Here is a 24,335-nt window from a genome sequence, read left to right as displayed (position 1 = left end):
CATTCCTGGGGGTACTTCATAATGTTGCAGTTAAGGTTATTTGGTGATCACTGTTAGGTTCTATGCCCATATGATGCCTTGGTATTTTATAGTGGTTGCAGTGTTGTAGTTTGAAGCTTCATACTAATATTCATTTTGCACATGTCAGGCATTGGATATGATACGGGGCAAGAATATTCTTCTCTTAATGGATTCCCATTTGGAGGGTAATTTCTCAACTGAAGAGGCCACTGTAGTTTTTGATCTTGCCTCACGATGTTTGCAGTATGAACCAAGGGAGCGCCCGAAGACCAAAGATCTTGTTTCTACCCTAGCCCCCTTGCAAAATAAGCCCAATGCAAGTCCTAATCTCTGTTTCTTTACTGTTAAAGATTCTAAGATCTTTCAGCCACCTTGATGCAATTTTCAAACTAATGATAGATTTTACTATGATGACATAGTGATTTTATGCATATTATGCCAATAATTGATAAACTGTCATCCATAGCAAGTCTAAGTGCTTTTCTTTCAGTGAAGCTATAGAAGTCTTCCTACATTGCTTGTCAATGCATTTGCTGCAGATCATGCCAATTACTAGAAATTGATTCTATCAGCTGCACTAGTAAATTGCACGGGAATATTCTAATAATCATTTCGCAGGAAATCAATACTGAAGACCATAAGATTACACTTTAATGCCTGCCAAACTGGGTTAGATTGCTTAGTTGATCGTGTTAATATTGTTTTGGCTTCTCATCAGTGGCTACCACATTTTGCATGGGTTGGGGTGAGAAGCTGTTTGATCTCATATAACGTATGTTAAGTTAAATGCTGCTCCTATGTGGCTTGTTGGCTTTTAAACCACCTAAAAGATAAAGAAAACATTTATCTTTTAGATTACGTTACTGCAGTGCAAGAATGGAAAATGAGTGATTTTGTCATATAATTGAATACATTTTGGTTCAACATTAATCGTGTGATACTTCATATACTGAACAGTTAAGCATGTTCCTGTTAATATTGTTGATTACAGGTCCCATCTTATGTGATGTTGGGAATTCCAAAATGTGAAGAAGCCCCATCTACACCACCCCACCCTCTCTCTCCAATGGGTGACGCCTGTTCACGTATGGATCTCACTGCTATCCATCAGTTTTTGGTGATGCAACATTACAAAGATGACGAGGGAACCAATGAGGTAAGCTATTGAAAGCCAAAAATGCTATAGTGAATTATTTCTTGTGAGCATATCATTCTAAAGTAAGGATATGACTGCCAAATAGTTATCTTTCCAAGAATGGACTCAACAAATGAGAGATATGTTGGACGCAAGGAAAAGAGGAGACTTGGCATTCCGTGACAAAGAATTCAAAACCGCAATTGATTGTTATTCTCAGGTATTTTCAGACATATACATGCACGCATACTGTGTTTTATTTTTTGTGGGAGAAAAGCCTGGTAAGAACTAGCAGACTGCCTTACCATTAAGTTCCTGGTTTGTACTTTGTTTCAATAAGCCAAGTGCAAGGAATCTCTGACAATGCAGTTCGTCCACAAGGTCATGGAACTGTTTGTTTTCTTAGCTCCAAAAATGTTATTCCCCATGCTTTAGCTTCTTGCTCTGATGCAAAAAAGAATCGCACATGTTTAAGAGCCCATGCTACTATCTCTCGTCTCAGTTCCATTTAATACATATGAACCTTTCTTCTGAATTTGGTTAATAATATTCTCTGGCAACATGCAGTCCACAACTGTTATGTCGATGCATTTATTTGTTTGCCTTTTACCAAAAAAGGTCTCACGAGCCATAGATGCTTAAGCAGAACTTTTTCTTTGTCTTTGTCTGTGCAAATTTCTGTTCAACTGTGCATGCTGGATCTCACATATCTTAGGCATCATTTCACATGTACTAGCAAAGGTGAAATCCATTTTGAGATTTCATAGTTATTGCTTCAGGAACATCTATGAGAGAAACTGTTGTTCAACATAGGTGACTTTCTTTTAAGATATTAATCTCTAGTCCCTGAAAACAAGTATAACTGGCCCTAGATTTGGGTTGAGGAAAATTACTTGTATAGTAATTCTTTTACCAGACTGATCTGGTTATATGTGCAGTTCATAGATGTGGGTACCATGATTTCACCAACCGTCCATGCACGACGGAGCCTTTGCTATCTCATGTGCGATCAGCCAGATGCTGCCCTTCGAGATGCTATGCAAGCACAATGCATATACCCCGAATGGTCCACAGCATTTTACATGCAGGCTGTGGCCCTTGCCAAGCTCGACATGCACAAAGATGCAGCAGATATGTTGAATGAGGCTGCCATGCTAGAAGAAAAGAAGCAGCGAGGTGGAAAAGTATCATAACCTATCTGTAAATTAATTGTGAAGAAATCATGGCATGGCCAACTCTGTTGTAATCACATCATGCACAGCGAAAATACATACATTACTTGAGTAAATGTTCGTGTTAATTTTTGTGACTCAAATATGTTGAACGGTAACTATCTTTTTCAAACTTGTACAATTCGTATGCTGATCTAAATATACAACAAGATTTGCGTTCCATTTAGAATAGAATCATGCAACATATAGTTCCGCCTTGCCATCAATGAAAAGGCTCATAAACTCTTCACCGTCAACAGTTTCTTTCTCTATTAGCAATTGAGCAAGTTTGTGTAGAATGTCAATATGAGTTGTGATTATCTGTTTGGCCCTTGTGTATGCTCTGTCTACCAGTTCTCTGACTTCCGCATCTACAACGTCTGCAGTTGCCATGGAGTAGTCTTTCTGGGTTGACATCTGCAGTTATATAGTGTATGCCTCAGCCATCAATAATATAATAAGAGAAGAAAAGATTGTATGCGAGATGAGCTAGAAGAGTAGTAGGCACCTGTTGACCAAGGAAGGGATTTCCACCAGGTCCACCAATGGCCACTTGTCCAATCTTTTTGCTGAACCCAAATCTCTCAACCATTTGCCTTGCAACCCTTGAAACTTGCATGAAGTCATTGGATGCTCCTGTTGTTACATTGTCCTGTCCAAAAATAACCTCTTCGGCAACCCTGCATGACCAAAGTGTACAGGAAAATACACAAGGAACATAGCTTATTAAGGAGTGATGAAGTCTCAAGACTGATCAGAGATTGTTTGAACTACATCTTGTATATGTAAAGGGAGCACTGAAAATGCAAAACCCACCTTCCACCAAGAGCAACGGCCATCTGATTTTCTAGGTAGCTTCTACTGTACAACCCTGACTCGAGTCTCTCTTCACTTGGAGCAAAGAAGGTAAGTCCACCAGCTTGGCCACGAGGAATGATGGAGATCTTGGCAACTGGGTCGTACTCTGGCATCAGCGCACCAACCAAAGCATGTCCAGCCTCTACAACACGAATGTATATGTTACAGTTAGACAACCAAAAGAAGCACAAAGCAAAAGGCAACTCCAAAACAAATTTTCATTTGTTTTGTACCATGATAAGCAACCAGCCTCTTCTTTTCATCAGAAACAACAGCATTTTTCTTCTCTGGCCCAGCAATAATTCTCTCCAGCGCATCAGATATCTCGTCCTTGCTTATTTCCTTAAGGTCACGCCGCGCTGCAAGGATGGCTGCTTCATTCATCAGGTTTTGCAAATCTGCCCCAGTGAAACCTGGTGTTCTCCGGGCAATCTTTTCAAAATCAACATCCTTTGCGAGGGCCTTTCCTCTGGAATGCACCTGTCATAATCAGTATGTACATTATTGAATAGGATATCCCACAATCATCCCCTGCTTAACATGGCAAACAAATTTCTGATAAATTTGAACCCAGTGACTATCAGTAACAACTTTAAGCATTATTCAACATTTGGAATGCGACTATTTCTGTTCAACATTTTAAGCCTTGAATATGCCACATCCGTTCTAATCTAAACATCATCACTCCGTAAAACCACATTCACACAAACTAAACTAAAGAAGGCCACCAGAGAGCTTACTGACCTGAAGAATCTTGACCCTCCCAGCAACATCAGGCCTGTCAACAGTTACCTGTCTATCAAACCTCCCCGGCCTCAACAATGCAGAATCAAGAACATCCGGCCTGTTAGTTGCTGCCAACACTATAACACCTGAGTTACCCGAAAATCCATCCATTTCCGTCAACAGCTGATTAATGGTCTGCTCTCTCTCATCATTCCCACCACCAAGACCTGCTCCTCTCTGCCTTCCCACGGCATCAATCTCATCAATGAACACAATACAAGGTGCTTTCGACTTGGCCTTCTCAAACAAATCCCTCACTCTTGAAGCTCCTACACCCACAAACAGCTCCACAAACTCTGATGCTGCACATGAGAAAAAGGGCACCCCAGCCTCACCAGCCACGGCTCTTGCCAGGAGGGTCTTCCCAGTACCCGGCGGACCAACCAAAAGACAACCTTTCGGGATTTTTGCACCCAGTGCAGTGTACTTATCAGGGTTTTTCAAGAAATCGACCACTTCCTGCAACTCCAGTTTTGCTTGATCAGCCCCTGCCACATCAGCGAATGTCACACCAGTCTCAGGCACCTCCTGGAACTTGGACTTGGACCGCCCGAAATCCATTGGCCCGCCGAGCCCTCCAGGGCCACCTGGACCCCCCTGCGCTCGCCTAAACAAAAAGAAAAGCCCAGCAAAGGCAAGAAAAGGAAAGAGCAAATTTCCAATAAAACTAAACAACCCATTTCCAGTATCACCCTCAGAGACGGAAATATCAACGCCATTCATTGCCAAAATGTCAATCAAGTCAGGGTCATTAGGGACAATCACAGTTGCCCTGCGCCCATCTACGGCTGTCAGCTGAAGGACACCTCCGTCTTTACTGAACCTCACTCTCTCAACCTTTCCCTTCTTCACAGCATTCAAGAACTCACTGTAGCGCCATTGGGAACCCTCAGGGAGGTCGGAAGTGGGCTGGGATTGAGGCTTTGGCGCATTCAAGATTAGATTTTGGGCAAAGGGTGATGACGGCCCGGGCCTCTGGGCCTCAATTTCAATCACTTGCGCAGCAGGAGCAGGTGGTGGAGTACTATCGAGTGCTAATGCTTGAGGAGTAACTGAAGAAAAAAGTAAGGCAGCAAGAGCAGCATGATTTGCGACGTTCTTTGATTTGCTGGAATTCTTGCGATTGAGAATTGCTTGTGGCACTAAGAATGATCTAGGGACAGTTTTTGGCGTGGGAGGCGAAATGAAGATCTGGGTACCAAAGAAGTTGGAGGAAAGTAGAGGGTTTGTTAATGTTGAAGCCATGAAAATCTGAGCTCGTCTATTGCTTCCTCTGATTTCTTGAAGTTTATAGGGTTAGGGGAAGAGGGAAAACGATACTTGTCGAAGTGTAAGGAGCGTAAATTTGGTTAAGAGTTGCAGGGTTGAAAAAATCTAAGTCGAATTATGATTCAATCGAAGCCATAGATGAGGATGTTGGTTGGGTTGGTTCTACGTGTGTGTAGTATTATCCACTCGTGGTTGCTTTGATTTTTATGCACTGAAAGGGAAGTGGAGAGTGCGGACAAAAGAAGCGGACTGGAAGTAGTCTTTCTGGACACTAATGGCAACCATTATATTTAATTCTCCTTAAAAAAAGGCAATATTTATTAAAATAGTATGGCATCTGAAACACCACATGAAAATAATGTCAATATATACTGAATATCTAAAATTATTAGAAATTTATTGAAATTTTCAAGTATTTTTTTATGTGCTTTTTGCATAATTGAAAAACTTCACTATATTTTCAGTAATTTTCGCCTCAAGAAAAACCAATAAATTTCATTTCTACTAAATGAATTGATATACTTGTTAAAGTCTTAATTTTTAAATTATTCACTAGTTACATGACCATTATATTACTTGATCAGTTATGTTCAAACTTGATTGGAACAAGAACTTCCAAACATAATTACTCCAACATGTTACTGAAATTCTTGTTCCTAATTCTGGTTCCAGGTTACTAAAATAATTTCTTAATTAGTGACAGGTTTTGAACTATAATCCACCTTGACCTTCTTTCACTTTGAACTTAAATACAGAACAATAATTGCACACGGGTATTCAAGTTCAAGAAGGGCACATGGTCTTAACATTTCTTGGAAATCAGACATGAAAACGATCACATTTTAGATCTCCAAGATCCATTTCATCAGCATTGTTTGCTGGTTCACATGAAATTCTAGCATTAGGTCGCCTTCCTGTCCAAATACCACCATGACAAGGTCATCGTGTGCAAATAGAGAAATAAAAACCAACAATAATAGTAGACATCTTGAGTAGATAATATTCTCTCTGTCCCTTTTGTTCATTCTTCTATATATAGCACCTGCTGCTATGGTGGTTTCGACATCTCATTTCGTTTCCGTAGTTCATCCCTTCCTGACTGAAAATGGCTAACCACGTTCGATCAAACAGTTTGCCATCTAAATCTCATCCCTGGATGCAAAATGTTGAAGACCATTTGTGCAGGTTAAGGGCATCAGATTCTTCTGTTTGCTCAAGCTTGGCTAGCCTCAAAGATTTGCACGAAACTATCAATGATGTGATTCAGTTGCCTGGAATCCAGCAAGCTCTCTCGCAAGAGCAAGGCAAGAATTGGGCTGATGAGCTGCTTGACGGATCTCTCAGGCTACTGGATTCTTGTGGGATTGCTCGGGATGTTACGTTCATGGTTAAGGAATCAGTTCAAGAACTTGAATCATCTATTAGGAGGAAACGAGGTGAAGCTGTCGTGGGACACGATGTTGATGCTTATATGGCCTCGAGAAAGAGAGTTACTAAAACTGTCAAGAAATGCATCAAGAATTTCAAGGGCTTGGAGCAATCTTCTCCTGTAGATGTTCTAAACATGGATCAGGATCTCAAGACCATCACGAGCACATTGGTAGAAGCCGAGGCCATTGGCTTCTCAGTCCTGAAATCTGTACTGATGCTTGTTTCAGGGGTAAAGGCAAGTTCAAAGTCAAGAAGTTGGTCCCTGGTTTCGAAATTCTCCCAATCAAAACGTGTTCATTTAGAGATGGAGCAACGAAGCGTTTACGCTCTGAATATCCACAAGAACCTTAATGGCGTGGATGCTGCTTCAGTGCCTGATTTCTTGAATCAGTTGAAAGAATCAGTAATGACCATCCAGGAAATTGAAGTTGGACTGGAATCTTTCTTCAGGAGCTTAGTCAAAACAAGAGTTTCTCTTCTTAATGTTCTGAGTCATTAGCCTGTTTCTGGCTTTTGCTCATTTTTGCAATTTTGACCACACCATAGAGTTGTATACTTATGTAAATGAGATTAAAGATCAATAGAGATAGTTGTATAAATTATACTCCATCATCGATATAAAATTCAGTTTATAGATCTTCAACATCCATGTCCCTTTAATCTCTATCTAAAATGACGGATGTTTCTCTTTTCAACTTGTCTGCTGTTCTAGTTTCACAATTAAGGGAAACCTGTGGTGACTGGTGGGCTGGGTAAACACTTCGGTTACAAGACATTTCTTGGACTCACAGATTCAGACGTCAATCTATAACTTTTTTGGGTGCCTCATTGCTACATCCATGATTGAAACGTTTGGAAGTAGCAGTAGTAATGTTTCAGTTAAACAAGAAGACTTTCAATATCTGTCCAGCTTCAAAGGATAGCAGAATTAGCTGATAACATGCATAGTTACATCTCTTTTCAGCTTGATGAATTCTAATCTGCAAAAAGTTAGTCGTTGACTTGGTAAGTTTCACAGAAGCAATGTGGTTGATGATTATAGTTAATTAGTATGAATATGATTATATGACACAGCAACCGTGTGCTTGTTTAGTGCTAAGCTGTCAAGATTCCATTTGTTTTGTTCTTCATATAAATGATTAATTATCGAATAGTCACCATTTTCCATGCTCTGTATGTAGTACGAATTTGTTTCCAACAAGGACTACGTACAGTACTCGAATGCTGTCTAACTACAGACTAAACGGAACATGTTTTGTTCTGTATTTATGAAAGGCCTATGTATTTTCCTCATTGTCAAATGATCTAAAACACTCCAGCCTAATAAAGTTGATCATTTCTTCCCCCGTACACGACAGTTGGAACACAGATTCACATAGGAAGATTTTTGCGTCTGCTCCATGCACGACCAGTACTATAATTTAATAAAATTTCAAGTCTGTCAAGATTTCTCATGCTGCAACATCAGTATTTACAATGAATTTGGTATATGTATGATTGATTTACATTTTTAGTTGTTCAAGAATCAGGAGACATGGTGCTCGGGCATGATGAATATACATTTCGTTACACAGAAGCCGTGAGATCTTATAAGTGTAATAGATTCCTTTTGTTTTTTTTGTCTATCATCCTATATATAGTTTATGCCGAATAGATAGCTTCAACACATCAACATCATTTCATCGAGACTCAAATTGTACATCCAGCCTTGAAAGAGTTCACTTTGACAGCAAAGATGGCTTATTTACACTGCCGATCAAACAGTTTGCCATCTAAATCTCATCCAGAAATCGATGGTGTTGAAAACCATCTGCGCAGGTTAAAGTCCTCAGAGGCCGCATCAACTTCAGCCACTTCTGTACTAAAAAAGTTGGCTAGCCTCAGAGATTTGCAAGAAAGCATCAATGGCTTGATTCAGCTGCCTTCAGTCCATCAAATCATCTCCCATAAACAAGGTGAGAATTGGACTGATGAGATCCTCGACAGGTCTCTTGAGCTCGTTGATCTTTGTGGATTTTCACGAGACGTTGTGATTTCAACCAAAGAAGCTGTTCAAGAACTCGAATCCTCCATTAGGAGAAACAGATGCGAAACAGCTGTAAAAGCTGATATCAATACTTATGATTCCTCAAGAAAGAAGATCAACAAAAGGGTCAACAAGTACGTCAAGAACTTGAAGAGCTTCAAGCAAACTCTAATCCCAGACACAGATTGTGATCTTAAGGCCATCGCAATGATGCTGAAAGAGACCGAAGCCCTTGGTTTCTCAGTCCTAAAGTCCATATTGACACTCGTTTCAGGGGCAAAAGGAAGATCAACTCAGAGAAGTTGGTCTTTGCTCTCAAAATTCACTCAAGGTAGCCGTATGCATTCTGAGGAGGATCAAGAAAGCAGCAATGAGGACTCGTTTTCATTGAAAATCGAGAAGTCCCTTAAAAGCAAGGACGACATGATCAACGTCCAAAACATCTTGAAGCAGCTGAAAGCTTCAGAAATGACCATCCAAGAACTTGAAGAAGGACTAGAAACCTTCTTTAGAAGTTTAGTCAAAACTAGAGTTTCTCTTCTTAACGTCCTCAGCCATTGATTACCCTCTTTGGCTGTCCTAATTTTGTACACATAATATAGTTATATACTGTTGTAAATGACATGAGAAATGAATACTGATCTTTATACTAATCAACTTACCAGTACAATCAGTTTAATATACATATCTTCAACCCAAAATTCCATCGATCTATCTGTCTATCTACTTCAAGATTGCTGGACTTATGCACCTTTAGATATTTAACAATGATTTTTCTTAATGATTTCCATAGGGAAGCCACCATGAGTTAAAGTTTTGGAGGGTTTTAATTTGTTGATCAATTTGTATAGTAGCAGTGTACCAGTTTGCAATCACCATAAGAAATATAACCTCCAGCTAATTGTTATGCTTAAAAACAAATAACTATAGTAAATATTCATTAATATCTCTTTCAATCTAAAGACTAAGGCCCGTTACAAAGGTAGCCCACTCCCCCAAGTTTTTCAACGGGCCGTAACTTGTTCTGACCCAGGCCCACTTTTTCTATTGGAGTTTGGAGCCCAATTTAATTTCACCAAGCCCATTACAACATGCGGACTCATATATAACTCAGTACAAAAAAATATATAAAATTTACATTAGTGAGACCTTATTTTTTCGATTACAAATGATCTATAAAAGTATATATTAATTTTTTTAATTAATAATGAGAAGAAAATAATTATGAGATGCGTGCAGATCAACGGCCTCAATTACTTATGCCTTGGTGGTTAGCAACATTATGTTTGATCAGCGAAGAATATAATTCATCCCTCCTGCATTGACCTTCACACTGCCGTGGATTACCGTACACCAACACCCCGGATTAATCAACTTTGATTTGTATTAATTAGATTCGATTATTTGTAAATTTATGTTAGTAAAATAGGTCAAATTTTAACATTTTATAATATCATTCTATTCCTAATCATATATTCATGTTGATTTTTTACATCTTATGGTCAGTTACTTGTCAGAAATGTAATTAATACTTATTTTTAACACATCATGTTTAATGTGGTTTGTTGTACAAGTCGTCGATGTCAAAAAGGTTTTGTTTTTTCTTAATAAATGCCAATTTTTTTAGAAGCACTTCAAGAATAAAATCTCACCTCCTTTGTGGACTCGAATAAAATCTCCTCTTTCTTTCATACGAATCCTTCCAAAATATAAAAAATATCTTGCTATTTATTCTGTATAAGAACTTGTATTTTATGCCTAGTAAAATTTTCATTGTAACTATTTGCGGGCAGAATTTTTGTGTTCCTAAGTGGAAATATTCCGTCTATTTTGGCGTAATCATACGCTTTTCAACTTCTTGTCATCCTGTTTCCCTATTCTTTTATCTCTTAGGTCGTAGCTTTTTTTAGATGGTATAATTTTTACCTCTACATCAGTATTCAATTCGTATATTATGTATTATTAAACCTGCGGCAATCATAGTGTAAATATAATAAGGTACAAAATTATGAAATTGCCGGTACAATAATTAATTCTAAAAAGAAATTCGGATAAGACAAAAGCTGTGCGATAGTGATTGATTCGTTAGAATAATATAAGAATATTTAAAGATGTCCAAATCCAAATTATGACTTGAGCACCTGCTGCTGCTGACAAATTAGAGAGGAACGTACGACTGCCTGACCAAAAGACAACATCAATTCTTGTAAAATATTGTGTACGTGCATGGATGGAAATTTCCTGCTGTCCAATTTGGTTGGTTCATTCATCCTTAGCTGGTTGTTGATGATGATGATGATGATGATCAGACACACATGGGGTAATTAAGGATGCTTCCTCTCCTTTTCCCTCTGCCTCTGAAAATTTAAATAAATCGTTCGAGTGTTTACTTTTATATATATAAGTAGTCAGTCATTCGCCGGAATTGCCATCAAACCCAGCAGCAGCCCACACAGATTTCCTTTACTGACTGCTGCTTTTTGCGGGTCCAAAATTGTTTCTGACCCGTCTGACGCCGTTTGATTTCTTTTTTAGAACTCAAGTTGAAATATATATATATAGATCGATTGATTGTAGAAAAAAGAGCATTCACTTAATTGTTGCATTCATATCCAATGTACCAGATGTCGCGACCCGAGTTTGATTTTGATGCTCTGAGAGAGTTGCACGATTCGGTGAACAGGTTGCTGCATTCACCGCACACCAAGCTGGAAATCATCCACCACGGCCGGGAAAAATGGGCGAACGAGGTGTCAGAAGCGTCGCTGAAGATGGCGGACTCGTGCGCCGCCGCGAAGGACCTTCTCCTCCTTACCAAGGAACACCTTCAGAGTCTCCAATCCGCGTTCCGCCGTATCGCCGCCACCGCGACTGAAACCGCCGCCGATCACGCTGGGAACCATTTCGAGCCCTACCGCCTCCCGAGGAAGCAGCTGAAGAAGGCAATTCTGAAGAGACTGAACTCGCTCAAGGGGATGAAGAACACGTGCCTTGCTGCCGCCTCACTACAGCCGAAAGAGGACCAAAACCTAGAGGTGGTTGTTGAGTTGCTGAAGGAAGTGAGAGCCACAACTTTGATGATCGTACGATCGCTATTGTCGTTGATCGCGTTGCCCAACCCGGACGGGAAAACGGGTTCGGGGCGTAAGGATCCGGTATTCAGGCTGAAACTGACGCGGGTGGATAGCCTAAGTTTCTGGGATAAGTGCGAGGCGACGGAGATACGGTCGGTGGCGAAAAGGCTGGAGGAGGTGGAGACGGTGGTGGAAGACATGGAAGCTGAGTTGGATCACATGTTCAGAAGATTGGTTAGAACAAGGGCTTCGCTTCTCAACATACTGACCACCTAATCCGGATCGATGAAATCAGTGTCCAGTTAGTTTGATGATCAATCAGTTATTTCGTGATTGATTATTACTGGTGAACAAACAATTGAACCAGATTTTTTTTAGGGTTTTGCTTCAATGGGCCGTTGAATAGTGAATAACACTGACGTCGGTGTCTTAGATCTGGCACAGAGAATAGGGTTAAAAGTCCTAGTGGGATTTCACCCAAGTAACATTGGATTGGAAATGTATTCTTTGATTCTTTCTAGTTTGAAATTCTACCGAGAGTAAATTGTTTTTCTTTTTCTCTTTTATCTTTTATGCTATAAGAATTCTACTTTGCTAAATCAATTGTAAAACTTTAATCGGTTACTGTTTTTCTTTTTATTTTATACTCACGCAATAAACATGCACACACGAAATTCGAGTGGGGACTTCTCGTGTCCGGCATATTTGATCGCGTACTATTGAGGTCAAGTAATTAAGATTTGGGAAATGATTTAGAGACTAAAATTAAGTGAGTAATACATGATACGTTTCGAATTCATTATAATAACTAAGAAAACTAATATAGTTGCATGTGATTTCAGTTATGGCGCCACTTTTTGGTGCTTGATGTTTGGCCAGTGATGAATTTCCCTAAAAGATAGTCGTAGTGAGGCAGAAGCATTTGGTCCTAGCAACCCAATTGCAGGCAGTTTGTTAATGCGGGATTCAAACTACGTATACAATCAAAAGTGGTTGACCCACCTTGATGGACCTAATCTCTGTGCATCTTCAACAAATTCCGTAATCAAGCTGCGATATCGTTTTTATATATGTTGCACTATTAGGGACGGCTATGCACGTCCCAAAGGGTTTTCTTAGCCATCTTATGGTGTATAGTGAAGATTCTCCTACTCATTCATTTTCAACAATTGTATTAGAAGCACGAAGCTGATAAAATGATAAGAAGTTACAGTCGATTTTGTCGAAAAATCATTCAATGTATCAACTTAAGATGACATTTCTTAAGTCATTTTATTGTACATAACCGAAAGAGGGGCCCAAGAAAAGATAGGCAGACAAGCTCCATGCTCCATTTCAGCGTTGCATCACAATTCTGGGAAAGAAAAAGAGCAGAACCAAATGAAAAGTCTGATAATGGTGCACACTAATGGATGACGTTATATGGTGATATGAAGAGAGAACCAGGCGAGCTCTTTGCTTCTTTCTTTTGGTCAAACACTAAGTAACCTATGAGAAAACAAGTAGATAACTTTGGGGCATGAATTGTAACTTTGATTGGTTGCGAAGCCATGCTTCCTTCTGGCACGTAATGCATATATGCATTATATATGTGCAGCACAAATTCATCATAAATATGCTAGATCATTGCTAGATTATTCAAGCAATAAATAAAAGCCACAAGCCTATATGGAAAGAATAAAAGATGACCCTTTGCCTATATTTCAGCAAATCTATGTTATCCTTAAGTTGTTCCGTCAAAAACAGAATCCAATTGCACCTCTACATAAGCCTTCTAGTAACACATCACCCATCTGCAATGTTCATTAAATTCCACAAAGAACCTTAATGATAGGCAAAATCATCAGACAATTCTTTCATTGTTTATCACTCACCACCACTAGTTCTGGAATTCATACCCCTAGAACTTCAACTACATATACTCTCTTAAATCTTATTTTGCTACTCGTGAAGATTACTTATGAATGGGATTGCCTTTTAGTCCATGTATGCTAGTGCAAGTTTTGATTGCTAGAGTCAGGGTCGTGACTGATCCCAACACAAGCATGGATTAGAAGACCATGTTAGGACCAGCAGTTCAACTCCCCCAAACAGCCATCCAGATAACTTTTCCAATTGAATGTGCATAGACATCAAGTGAACAAGCTTTATTGTCTGTATTCCATGAAGTTGTAGATATATAGGTCCATGCATGTATGTCGTAGAAGTGTTTTGATAAGTAGATAAACCTAAAGATTCTTTTACGAGAAAATCAATTTGGGATGTATCATATTGCCTTTATTATGCAATATTAGTATTCTTTAAAAGAAGTATAATCTAATATCATAGAGACTCAATGACAGTGTTATTTGCAAAAGACTGCTACACACTTCACATGCAACAGTAACATCACTAGATGGAATAAATAATTACCTAATGATGATCATCATGGCCTTCCCAAGGATGCCTCCAACCCTGAGAGCATGAAATACTTCAGAAAATCTTTCGACCACGCTACTTCAAGGTAAAAAACAACAATTTGAAACAGAAGAAATTGCCACAATATAGATGATGAAAAGCATTGTAACTCACCAACACCACAGGACCATCTTGCTTTGCCCTATAGAGAATCCAAAACCTGAAAATACAACATATTAACAGCATAACTCAAAAAACAATTAACTTATGCAGACAGGCACGCATCAACAGATGCTTGGAAGCTACAACCAAAGGAATACTATTTCTAAATAAAACATTACTTACAAGAATATCAAGTAAAGAATGGCATATAGTATCAAAAGTATAGATTTGGGAACAACTTGCTATCTCTGAATCTCTAGGCCTTTCTATCTTACGGCATTGTGAGTGACGATCAGATGCTTGAGCTTCCATTTACACGACTTCATATGAAATAAGAATGCATCGGCCTTATCATGTTTTAAAACATTGGATAGTCTATGTGTATTCTATACGCAGAATACTCTCTGGGATCAGGATGTCCATCTCAAATGCAACATGTGCTGTTTTATGGGAAGCTTTAAAATTGAAAAGACATAAATAAGAAGCAATAATTACTACTTCTAAGCACAACGTTTTCATCTCAGTTCAAAGAAGCCTCAATCACCACACCAAAACTAATTTTACTACAATAATACATCACACCACAGAGAAGGAAAAGGAAAGGAAATAAAAACAGGAAGAAGAAAAAAAAGGCATAGCAAATATGAAAAACAAGAAGCATATATCATTATGCACTATAAACATCAGAGTCATCAGTATTTTAGATTGATTCAGTCAACTAGCAACGCCCAACTAATTAAAGTCATCCAAAAACAACCAGCCAATTCTCGTACATGAATTCACCAAAGTGTTGGCTGCAGGTATTCACAATTAGCATTCATCTTAAACTTCAGTACAAGCAAAGGCTCACGACCCACATCCTAAGCAGCCCATTCTCCAGTTCCTCAAGAATAACATCATATAAACAATCCTGTCCCATTGCCATCTCCCAAAGTTTGAATTGCTTTAGGACATTGATAGATCGCATAGATCCATACAGTGGATTATAACATAATTTAGCTAAACTTTGAAATCTATAATCAGCTTCGGAATACCCAGCCAACTTGATTTAAGCCCCCTCCCCAAAAAAAACCATCTATTATTAGAACATTAAAAAAAAAATTCCCACGAGAAAAGCTTCAATTAGCAAAACAATCATTCAGTAAAACAAAATAAAACCAAACGAAAAAGGATAAACAAAATTTACAGCGGGAATCAGTTTGAATTCACGATGCATACGGATCTAACATGGTCCGAATCAATCAAATAAATAAATAGGTAATCATGTCTCTACATTTAAGTGTATTTTGTATGCATATATATAAGCATTTTGTTACCACATGACGGCACAGAGGCCTTTGCCAGTGACTGTGTGCCAGCGCTTAGGCTGATGCAAAGTTACGCCTTTGTACGTCACGCCATCGCCATGGCCGTGTCCTCCTCCCATTTTGCTTCTCTCTTTCTCAGCTGTAAATTGGATTTCCTAGGTTTGAACTAATGAAAAGAAGTAAGCCGATTTGGGGAGGAAGAAATAAACGTCAAAATGGGAATTCCGCAACCCCCTCAGGTTTGGAGAAATCCTAATTAAACCCCCGAACTCTTCACTTTTTATAATTCGAACCTTTTAATAGACATATTGGGATAATAAAAAATTCATATTTAATAGACAACTTTACCACCTTAGCTAGTTGGGGTTGAAGGTGGGTCGACGACTTGACGTAGTCCAGGCCCAATTCAAGTTGGGCTTAAAATGAGTGATAAGGCCCAAATAAAGATAGGACTGGGCTGAGCATGTTCCTCGATCTTTTAAGGCTGCCAACTCGACACGTGTATAAAATTAAAAACAGTAATGTTTATGTATTTTATCATAATTATATATTTTTAAATGGTAATTATCAAATTATATATGGATTGGCAACTTTAAATACATAGATGATGCTTCTTTTTTTCTTCTGTTTCGGCCTCCAGCTAGAAGGACATTTTAGTAATACCATATAGAAATAAACCACATATCACTTTTGCTTTGCAATAGTAGATACACAATATTTATATATAAATCCACGTTTCTCTAATTAGATTTCTATTTTCAATTTGTCATTTTATTCATAATTAAATCATCTAATTTTATGCATAACTTTTTGTTACTCAATGCGGGCCAGTACTGAGAAACCCAGGGAAGTATAAAAACGAGTAGGGGTGATAAAAATAATTCAAACCAATCAAATTATTTTTTATAATTATTTTTTAACTCATAATTTTAAATTTAGAATAAAATCACACCAGTCTATTGATTTGGTTTTAATTTAGAGCTTTCAAAAACCGCACCGCAACACAAAATATATAATTAATTTTTTGAATTATATATATAATAATTTGATAAACTAATTTATTTTTTAGAATATTTTCATATTCAAATTATATAAGCCCAAAATTCATGTATTATCAAAAATTCATATTACAAAGCTCATTTTTGTAAAATATATATTTGCACATTATACAAAATAAATATGTTTAATTATTTAAATCAATTCAAATTTTAAGCTCATTCGATGATTCCCCCCATTTTTCATTCATTTTTTTCTTTTCCGCCTTCTATCTCTATTATGTCCTTTTATCTTTTATCTTTGTTTTCTCTCAATAAAATGTATTGATAATGATTTTGTCCTTCTAAGAATCAAGCTCTTCTGCAACCTTAACAGACATATACTAATAATTTTGAAAGGAATCTTCATTAAATTTAAATTTGTATGAATGATTAAATGTATTTTAATTTTTTAACTTTTTGCTAACATTAAATACTAATAAGTGTCACGATTGTAAAGATTCTTTGTGCTATATACTAACAGTTAATTTGTGCTTATGCACCTAGTACTAATTATCAAATATTGATCATGGATGCAATTGAATTTGATTTGCTTTCTCAATAATATATTTAACATGTACATAACAAACCCTTGACTTTTGTTAAATTACTATGTTTTTATATTTTAATCTACTTAAAATTATAAAGAGAGTTTGTAGCCTATGATGCATCATATTCTTTCTTGATTGTTACATACAAACATTTGTTTCTTTTTTTTGTTAGTCTCAGCGTCTTATTTTTGTATAAGTATTAAAACATCCAAAGGTCCAAAACCGCGCAAAACTGCACCTTTGATTTTGGTTTAAAAGTAGCAATTTAAACAATTATTTTATAAAATCACCAATAACAATTCAATTTGAAATAGCTTCAAAAAAAAAAAAAAAAAATCAAAACCGCACAGCGGGCACCACTAAATAAAATCGCTTTTCAGTTTTCAATAATAACAAGAATATAGATAATTTAGGAAAGAAGAAACCTACAGAGGTAACCAACCGAGATTAGAGGCGACTAACCCGTCAGCCCAATCAATACATTGTAGAACTACATTAACCATCCTTCCTGTTGGATGGAGCAAGAATCACACCACTTAGATTCTTTAATCAGCTAGCAATAAGTACATTTACATGAAAGGAAAGACTGACCAGAAGCAATGGTCAAGAATTCTCACAATCTACATCAAAAAGTTGCTCCTTGTGAAAAATTTTCAAATCTACATAGATAGAGGAAGAAGCATCCTTCGCTTTTTCTTCCGAGCCAGCTTTACTTTCTTAGTAATTTTCATGCATAAAAGCATTAGTAGTGTAATGCATAACAAAATAATAGCGAGCCTCAAATGCCTAAAATACAATGAGACAGCTGAGAAAACAACGAAAGCTAAGACGACAAGTTCCCATATTACAAAGATCGCAACGTCAACTCTGCAACCAGAAACGGGACAATTATATATCAGAAGCTATTGTTGTGAAGATTCTTATGAGGATGCGGAAACGCAATTATATCGAATAACAGTTAGATCATAAATGGCGCAAGTGAAAACAAAACCTTAAAACATAACATGGACTGTGAGGGGGGTGAAAGGAAAGCAGTAAAATCCCTTGATTAGTGAAAATGTCAAAATGGACGCCTCAAGAAGTTTAAACACTAACAACCTATCTCATGAATATAACAAGAAAAGCAATTAAGAACCTATTCTGGATACAAGTAGAAGACATTTCCAAGAAATCACAGGGTCGACCAATTAGTATTTCAAAACAAGAGTACTAATTCAATGATTCTATCAACCTTTTTTACCAATCTTACTGTGAACTAGTTCCATGCACGAAATGCAATTCATCTAGGATGATGATGCCTCTCAAAGTGTATTATGAGTCCATCAGCTTCCAGGAAATAGCCAACAGCTACTTATCATTATGGTAAATTTTCACAAAAGGAAACTCATAACCTTGACTTCACAGAAAATTGACTTGACCAACTTACTATCAGTACTTTAACCTCAATTATCCCTTCAAATGTAAAGTGCCCGATCAGATTCTACATCTGGAAGACAGGAAAGGAGAAGACCATGACCAGTACAATCTAATAGGAAGCTATCTATATAGTGGGTTCTGAAGCTACCAGTTTCACTTGAAAAGTAAAGGCCAAATGGACACAAATTGGGAGAAGAGAATAGCCACAAAGAGGTACCTAATTTCGTGCAATGACTTCACACTATGACGGGAGACGACATATGTGACCTCCTATTTGCGAATCTGAATCAACTTACAGAATATAGAAATTTGACAGTCATGCTCACCCTAGTATCCTTGATAAATGTACTATTAAATTGATAATCTGAATCCCTGCGACAAGTAGCTAGCTGCAAACCAAATTTCATTTTGTCAATGCAGATTCAAATGTCTTCTTATATATAATAAACACTTTAGCTGACTTGCAGTTACAGTTTCACCAATTGATCTTATTTTTTCTTATTTATTCCATGATAACTGTTTTAGACTTGGTCAATGGCCACTCTGTATAGATCTGTTTAGTAAATGATAGAGTTCTCGATGCTGCAGTGGGTCATTTTTAGAGAATGCAAATGAGGTAGTTTAACATAACCAAAGATTTGATGTTGAAGATCAATACCCTATATGTTTTCTATTATCTTTTTTCCTTTACGAGGTTAACAGCAAACCCTTCTCTTATAGATTCACTCGTGAAATGAGTCATCTAAATGCTGATGTGATTGGCGTAGTAAATGTTGTTCAGTTCATGAGAATCAGCACCTCGGGACCAGGAAAGGCAAAGGAGTGTTAATGTTCAAAATTGTAGCTCTAAAAATACAATATCATATCAATCCAAATCATATATGATCCCATAAAAAAAAATTATTATTTCAGCACTTAATGATCCATCCATAATACTCAGCAAATCATACTACAAGTCCAGAATGCCCGCTTATTCAACATTTATGGAACCTTTTCACCATTAACACTTGCACATGTCAAACTGTAAAGTCAGATATCTTAAACACAATCTATTAAAACCAAAATTCAGATAAGATGGTATGAATTCGAAATCCTGGAATACCAATTGTCTACACAAATTTCCACCAGAACAAAAAGTCCCCATCACGCAAAACCCATGATAACCTAATTGTAGAAACAACATCCAGGAAGCGCATGATGTTACTAACCAAATTACTTAAAGCATAAAAGTCTACAAACAATATAAGTAAATGAAACGACCTCAAAGAGACCGCGTAAGCATACAACCATAAAACAAACAGGGGGAAAAAACGAAAAAAATAAAATAAAAAGGGGTTTAACAATTTAAAAAAGAGAACAAAGTACCTAGACGAGCTGAGATTGACGGAGGTGGAGGAGAAAAACGAAAGGGAAGCCCAATCGTGTTTAGATCGAATCTGATACTCTCTCAGCTGCTCCGCCAAATTCGATCGGGTTATCATCCTCTTATCTCCGCCCCAAGCGCCGTCGCACGCGGTTTCCTTCTCCTCTTCCTCTTGGCTCCCCTCTCTATACACAGAATTCAATATCTCCCACCGAACTCGATTCTCTGTACGGATGGAGAGCGGCAGCTGCTCAGAAACCGACCACCGCGACGGCGAATTTCAGCTGACGATCGGATAAAAAAAGGGGGAAATGAAGGAGAAGCTACAGCAGCGTTCATTTAATTGATGATTTTTCGTATATTATAATTTTCGAATCCTTGTAATTTCAGGTACTGTACGAAATTACCCCTCGTTAAATAGACAGCTAAGCAACATTAGAGGAGGCTTAGTACAAAAATCCTAAAATTGATTTATTAAGCTAAATTTGGTTTTAAAATATTGGCACAGATAGAGGTAGGTAGTGATGATGACCCGATATGCCTGGTATGGATCCGGGTCCGAGACCCATCAGGTTTTGGGTTGGATCGGGGCATTAATTACTGAATTGGGTTTTGTTAGGTCTAGACTCTCTTACCACCGGATCCATGCCCAAACTATTTGCCACAATGGAAATACAGGCCCATTTGCCAATTTTCAATGCTTTTGTTTAGTTCTTTGAGGTCAAGGAGAAATAAGTCACCTTGAATCTTGTATTTTTAAATTTTTTTTTCACAGTATTGATGAGTGATTAAATACACATTAATAATTTTAATCAATATATGTAATTAAAAATAATATAAAATCCTATGATATATATTTAATGATGGCTATAGCAATTATATTTAAATTCAAATCAATACATTTAAAGGAGTCAACACAATTTTATCGAATAGCATTTTCAAACTCGTTAATCCACAGCCCATTAGCAGATTAAAGGACCATTAGCCTAACCAATTTAGTCTTTGTGGCTGTGTGGATGAGGTCAGTATTTAGTTCAATTTCAATATGAGTAAGCCTAAAATTTATCTATCTCAATCTCTACACTAATATTATTTGCAGCCAGGTACTTGAAAGTCTTGGTATTATTATTATTTTTTTTTTTGAGAAAAATGATATTATTTGTTATATGAGTGGGGCCCGCCGACAGAGAAGTGGAAGCTTAAAAAATAAGGGTTATGAAGCTGAATGCCAACTCCTAACCATGGGTATCCAAAAAAGAAGGTCCTGCACCGTCAAACCGACACTTGTCCAAAGCGGGGCCCCGTCCGTGTCAATGTATTGATGGAAGGAGGTCCAGGCTTACCGCGCACTTCTGCAAGAATCTCGAGAAAACTCATCGAATTCTCCAGCCACGCTTAGCCAATCAATGCCGACGTGCTGGGTCCATAGGTATGGTTACCGCCCACGTGATGTACCATGATTGGCCCCCTGCTTCCGTCTCCCAGCTGCTTGCTTTCTCCACTTTCTTGTTTTAATTGCTATTTGCCCCTGTAGCGTTTATTTTTAATTGTCAATTTATTCTGAATGACATTTGGAGATCTCTCCAATAATTTCATTTTTCTTGGTGTTGAATTTACATAAATTGTATTTTTTTTATTCAAAAACTTTTACTCGAGTTAAATTGATTTATAATCAAACTACGCGTGCTAAAAGTTATACCAATCACGTAGTAATTTTTTTTAAAAATACTTAAGATACAATTATTTTTATTTATTGATTCACAAATATTTAAATAGTCACGATATTATTAAAAAGAATCTAAATAACTTAATATATTTTCTTGAAAATTAAAAATAAATATTCAATACAATGTTGTAAGAATATAATCTCTATAAACACATCACGACAGAGACAGCTAGAATGTGAGGTAAGTGTTCTATGACATCAAAACCAAGTGTAAAAATGCAATACTTGAACTTACCAGAATTGATAAAAATAAATATAAAACTTGTATTAAATCATAATAAATTAACAGTTATTATGTTTTACTTTTATTCTTTTTTAGAAAAAAACAACCACTCACTGACACACAAGTTTAATTACCAGCCGAAAGTTTGTCATCAAAAACTATATAAGAAATCTCTGTATACCTAAAATATGAATGCTAATAAAGTAAGAAATCGACGGGTCGGCGTCGGTTACAAATGGGAGCAGCTGATTGGCTTTCTACAGCTTCGGTAATATTATTTCAAAATTTTAATTTACTTCAATTTGATTAGATATAGACTAATTATATATAATAAATATAATATATTTTAGACGTATGCACAATTTAAGACAAATAATGATATTTAATATTTTTCATGTGTATGCACAATTTAAGAAGAATAATTGTGTATTGATTATATCGCAATGGCTATGTAATTAATTTAATTAAAATGAATAGAATAAAAATTTGTGTAGTATTATATCTTAGTCGCGTCGTTTCCGCGTTGCCTTCCTATATAAATCCCCGCCACTTCCGCTTTCCAACCACTTATACGTACCATCATTTCCAAGCTTGGAATTCTCCAGCAAATACAGCAAGTTTCTCCATCCACTGTGTTTCAATTCAGAGTCTTTTCCGTCCTTCTATTAGTCGACAAGGAGACTGAAATCATGGCTGACGAGGCGCAGTACCACCACCACGACGAGAACAAGAGTGGCGAGCCATGCGACTCCTCCTCACCGGCGGTGGAGGCCACTGATCGCGGACTGTTCGATTTCGGGGGGAAGAAAGAGGAGGAGAAGAAATGTGAGGAGGCGGCGATTGCCTCTGAGTTTGAGGAGAAAGTTCAGGTGTGCGAGGAACACAATAAGGAGGAAGAGAAGAAGAAGCATGAGAGCCTGCTCCAGAAGCTTCACCGATCGAGCAGCTCCAGCAGCTCTGTAAGTTTGATTTTTCTTCATTGATTCATCTAATGTGTTTGTGTATTTTCATGTGCTGATTGTGTTTTCTACTGTCGTGATTGATATGATTTGCAGTCGAGTGATGAGGAAGAAGTAGAGGAAGGTGGAGAGAAGAAGAAGAAGAAGAAGGGTTTGAAGGAGAAGATCAAGGAAAAGGTGTCCGGAGAAAAGAAGGAAGAAGATCACAAGTGTGACGAAACACCAACTCATCAAGAACCTGAAGAGAAGAAAGGGCTTCTGGACAAGATAAAGGAGAAGCTTCCCGGCGGCAAGAAGGAAGAGGAAGTGGAGGCGCCACCTCCAACGCCGGCGGCCCCCGAGTACACCACCTCAGCTGAGGGGAAGGAGAAGAAAGGCTTCTTGGAAAAGATCAAGGAGAAAATCCCAGGGTACCACTCAAAGAGCGATGAAGAGAAGGAGGAAGCTGCGAGTGCGTGCCACTAAGAAAGAAAATTCATGTTTGGTTTTCGTTTAAACAATAATAATGATATAGTTGTGATTTGGAGTGTCGATGATGATGGTTATGGTATTGTGTGGGTGGCTTGTTAATAGTGTTGTTATGCTCTATATATGAGCTTTATTTATGTCTGAAGTTGAAGTTTGTTAAGGGATTTCCAGTTTCATCATTGTACCATAGTCCTAGAATGTGTCCATATATATATATATATATTGTTTGTTTTAATACAAGGATCGATATATTGTTCCTTCGTTTTGTGTAAGGCCTTACAAGCTAGTTTTCTCAGGTTTTATTTACTTTATTTCTACTTAATCTTGTGAAGACGTCGACAAGTGGGTGTTGTGGGAAACTAACATAATTATTTATGACCACTTATCTCTACCTGCTTTTTAAATAATTGAAGACACCGAATTCTTTGTCTTAATCTGTTTGATTTCACGTACTATGTACATGCAATGGAGTAGCTGGGCGTGCACTGCTTGGAATTAGCCAGGACGAAAGCACGCTGTGTTACGGCTCTAAACTGAATTTGCATTTTTAAGAATAAGAATCTATAGAGAAGATGGGGGAGTTGAATTATGAATTTACTTCTTTCTCAATTTCATCGTATCATGATTGTTTCTTTTTATAATTGATTTTTTCTTTTCATACGGCCACCATTAATAACTTAAAAATAAAATGAAATTTCAATTATTTAGCCTTGATTCCAATTTTGAGAATTTGAGGAGGGGATATTCTTTGGGCTGAATTCAAAAGGGGTCCAAGTAGTGGATCCATGATCCAAACAATGAGATCCAATATCTAAAATAGTGTAGGGCCCGACCCATTAACAATTTTCATCCAAATTAATTAATTAAAGAATGGTTTTATCAAAATCTTCAGATTTGTATCAGTTAAACTGCGTTTCT

General features: G+C 37.4%; 8 protein-coding genes across 8 annotated transcripts in view; 5 read left to right on the top strand and 3 right to left on the bottom strand.

Annotated features, from left to right (window-relative positions):
* LOC105159592 (probable serine/threonine-protein kinase At4g35230) overlaps positions 1 to 2,545 on the top strand; it is a 6,531-nt gene extending 3,986 nt beyond the window's left edge. The window contains exons 6-9 of the mRNA XM_020693065.1: positions 149 to 337; positions 1,013 to 1,177; positions 1,263 to 1,376; positions 2,095 to 2,545. Coding sequence (XP_020548724.1) covers positions 149 to 337; positions 1,013 to 1,177; positions 1,263 to 1,376; positions 2,095 to 2,349 — 723 coding nt within the window. The 3' untranslated portion in view covers positions 2,350 to 2,545. The remainder of the gene's footprint in view (positions 1 to 148; positions 338 to 1,012; positions 1,178 to 1,262; positions 1,377 to 2,094) is intronic.
* Positions 2,474 to 5,467, bottom strand: LOC105159384 (ATP-dependent zinc metalloprotease FTSH, chloroplastic-like). The gene is made up of 5 exons (XM_011076431.2): positions 3,970 to 5,467; positions 3,459 to 3,705; positions 3,184 to 3,367; positions 2,876 to 3,047; positions 2,474 to 2,784 (listed from the first exon to the last, which is right to left on the bottom strand). Exons 1-5 carry the CDS (start codon positions 5,254 to 5,256, stop codon positions 2,563 to 2,565), a joined length of 2,112 nt encoding a protein of 703 aa, XP_011074733.1. The 5' UTR covers positions 5,257 to 5,467; the 3' UTR covers positions 2,474 to 2,562.
* On the top strand, positions 6,386 to 7,274 carry LOC105159591. The gene has a single exon (XM_011076703.2). The coding sequence runs from the start codon at positions 6,386 to 6,388 to the stop codon at positions 7,208 to 7,210; it is 825 nt and encodes a 274-aa protein (XP_011075005.1). The 3' UTR covers positions 7,211 to 7,274.
* On the top strand, positions 8,447 to 9,298 carry LOC105159590. Its single transcript, XM_011076702.1, has one exon. The coding sequence runs from the start codon at positions 8,447 to 8,449 to the stop codon at positions 9,296 to 9,298; it is 852 nt and encodes a 283-aa protein (XP_011075004.1).
* On the top strand, positions 10,874 to 12,410 carry LOC105159589. The gene is made up of 2 exons (XM_011076701.2): positions 10,874 to 11,057; positions 11,362 to 12,410. The coding sequence occupies exon 2, from the start codon at positions 11,362 to 11,364 to the stop codon at positions 12,085 to 12,087; it is 726 nt and encodes a 241-aa protein (XP_011075003.1). The 5' UTR covers positions 10,874 to 11,057; the 3' UTR covers positions 12,088 to 12,410.
* On the bottom strand, positions 12,964 to 15,906 carry LOC105159383 (NADH dehydrogenase [ubiquinone] 1 beta subcomplex subunit 2). Its single transcript, XM_011076430.2, has 4 exons — positions 15,687 to 15,906; positions 14,383 to 14,428; positions 14,224 to 14,265; positions 12,964 to 13,165 (listed from the first exon to the last, which is right to left on the bottom strand). The coding sequence occupies exons 1-3, from the start codon at positions 15,794 to 15,796 to the stop codon at positions 14,224 to 14,226; spliced, it is 198 nt and encodes a 65-aa protein (XP_011074732.1). The 5' UTR covers positions 15,797 to 15,906; the 3' UTR covers positions 12,964 to 13,165.
* LOC105159382 lies at positions 17,623 to 20,437 on the bottom strand. Its single transcript, XM_011076428.2, has 2 exons — positions 20,044 to 20,437; positions 17,623 to 18,129 (listed from the first exon to the last, which is right to left on the bottom strand). Exons 1-2 carry the CDS (start codon positions 20,157 to 20,159, stop codon positions 17,922 to 17,924), a joined length of 324 nt encoding a protein of 107 aa, XP_011074730.1. The 5' UTR covers positions 20,160 to 20,437; the 3' UTR covers positions 17,623 to 17,921.
* On the top strand, positions 22,546 to 23,677 carry LOC105159381 (phosphoprotein ECPP44-like). The gene is made up of 2 exons (XM_011076427.2): positions 22,546 to 22,949; positions 23,046 to 23,677. Exons 1-2 carry the CDS (start codon positions 22,680 to 22,682, stop codon positions 23,412 to 23,414), a joined length of 639 nt encoding a protein of 212 aa, XP_011074729.1. The 5' UTR covers positions 22,546 to 22,679; the 3' UTR covers positions 23,415 to 23,677.

Source organism: Sesamum indicum, linkage group LG3 (assembly GCF_000512975.1).
Source record: "Sesamum indicum cultivar Zhongzhi No. 13 linkage group LG3, S_indicum_v1.0, whole genome shotgun sequence".
Lineage (NCBI taxonomy): Eukaryota > Viridiplantae > Streptophyta > Magnoliopsida > Lamiales > Pedaliaceae > Sesamum > Sesamum indicum.
This window is presented reverse-complemented; position numbering and strand designations above follow the sequence as displayed.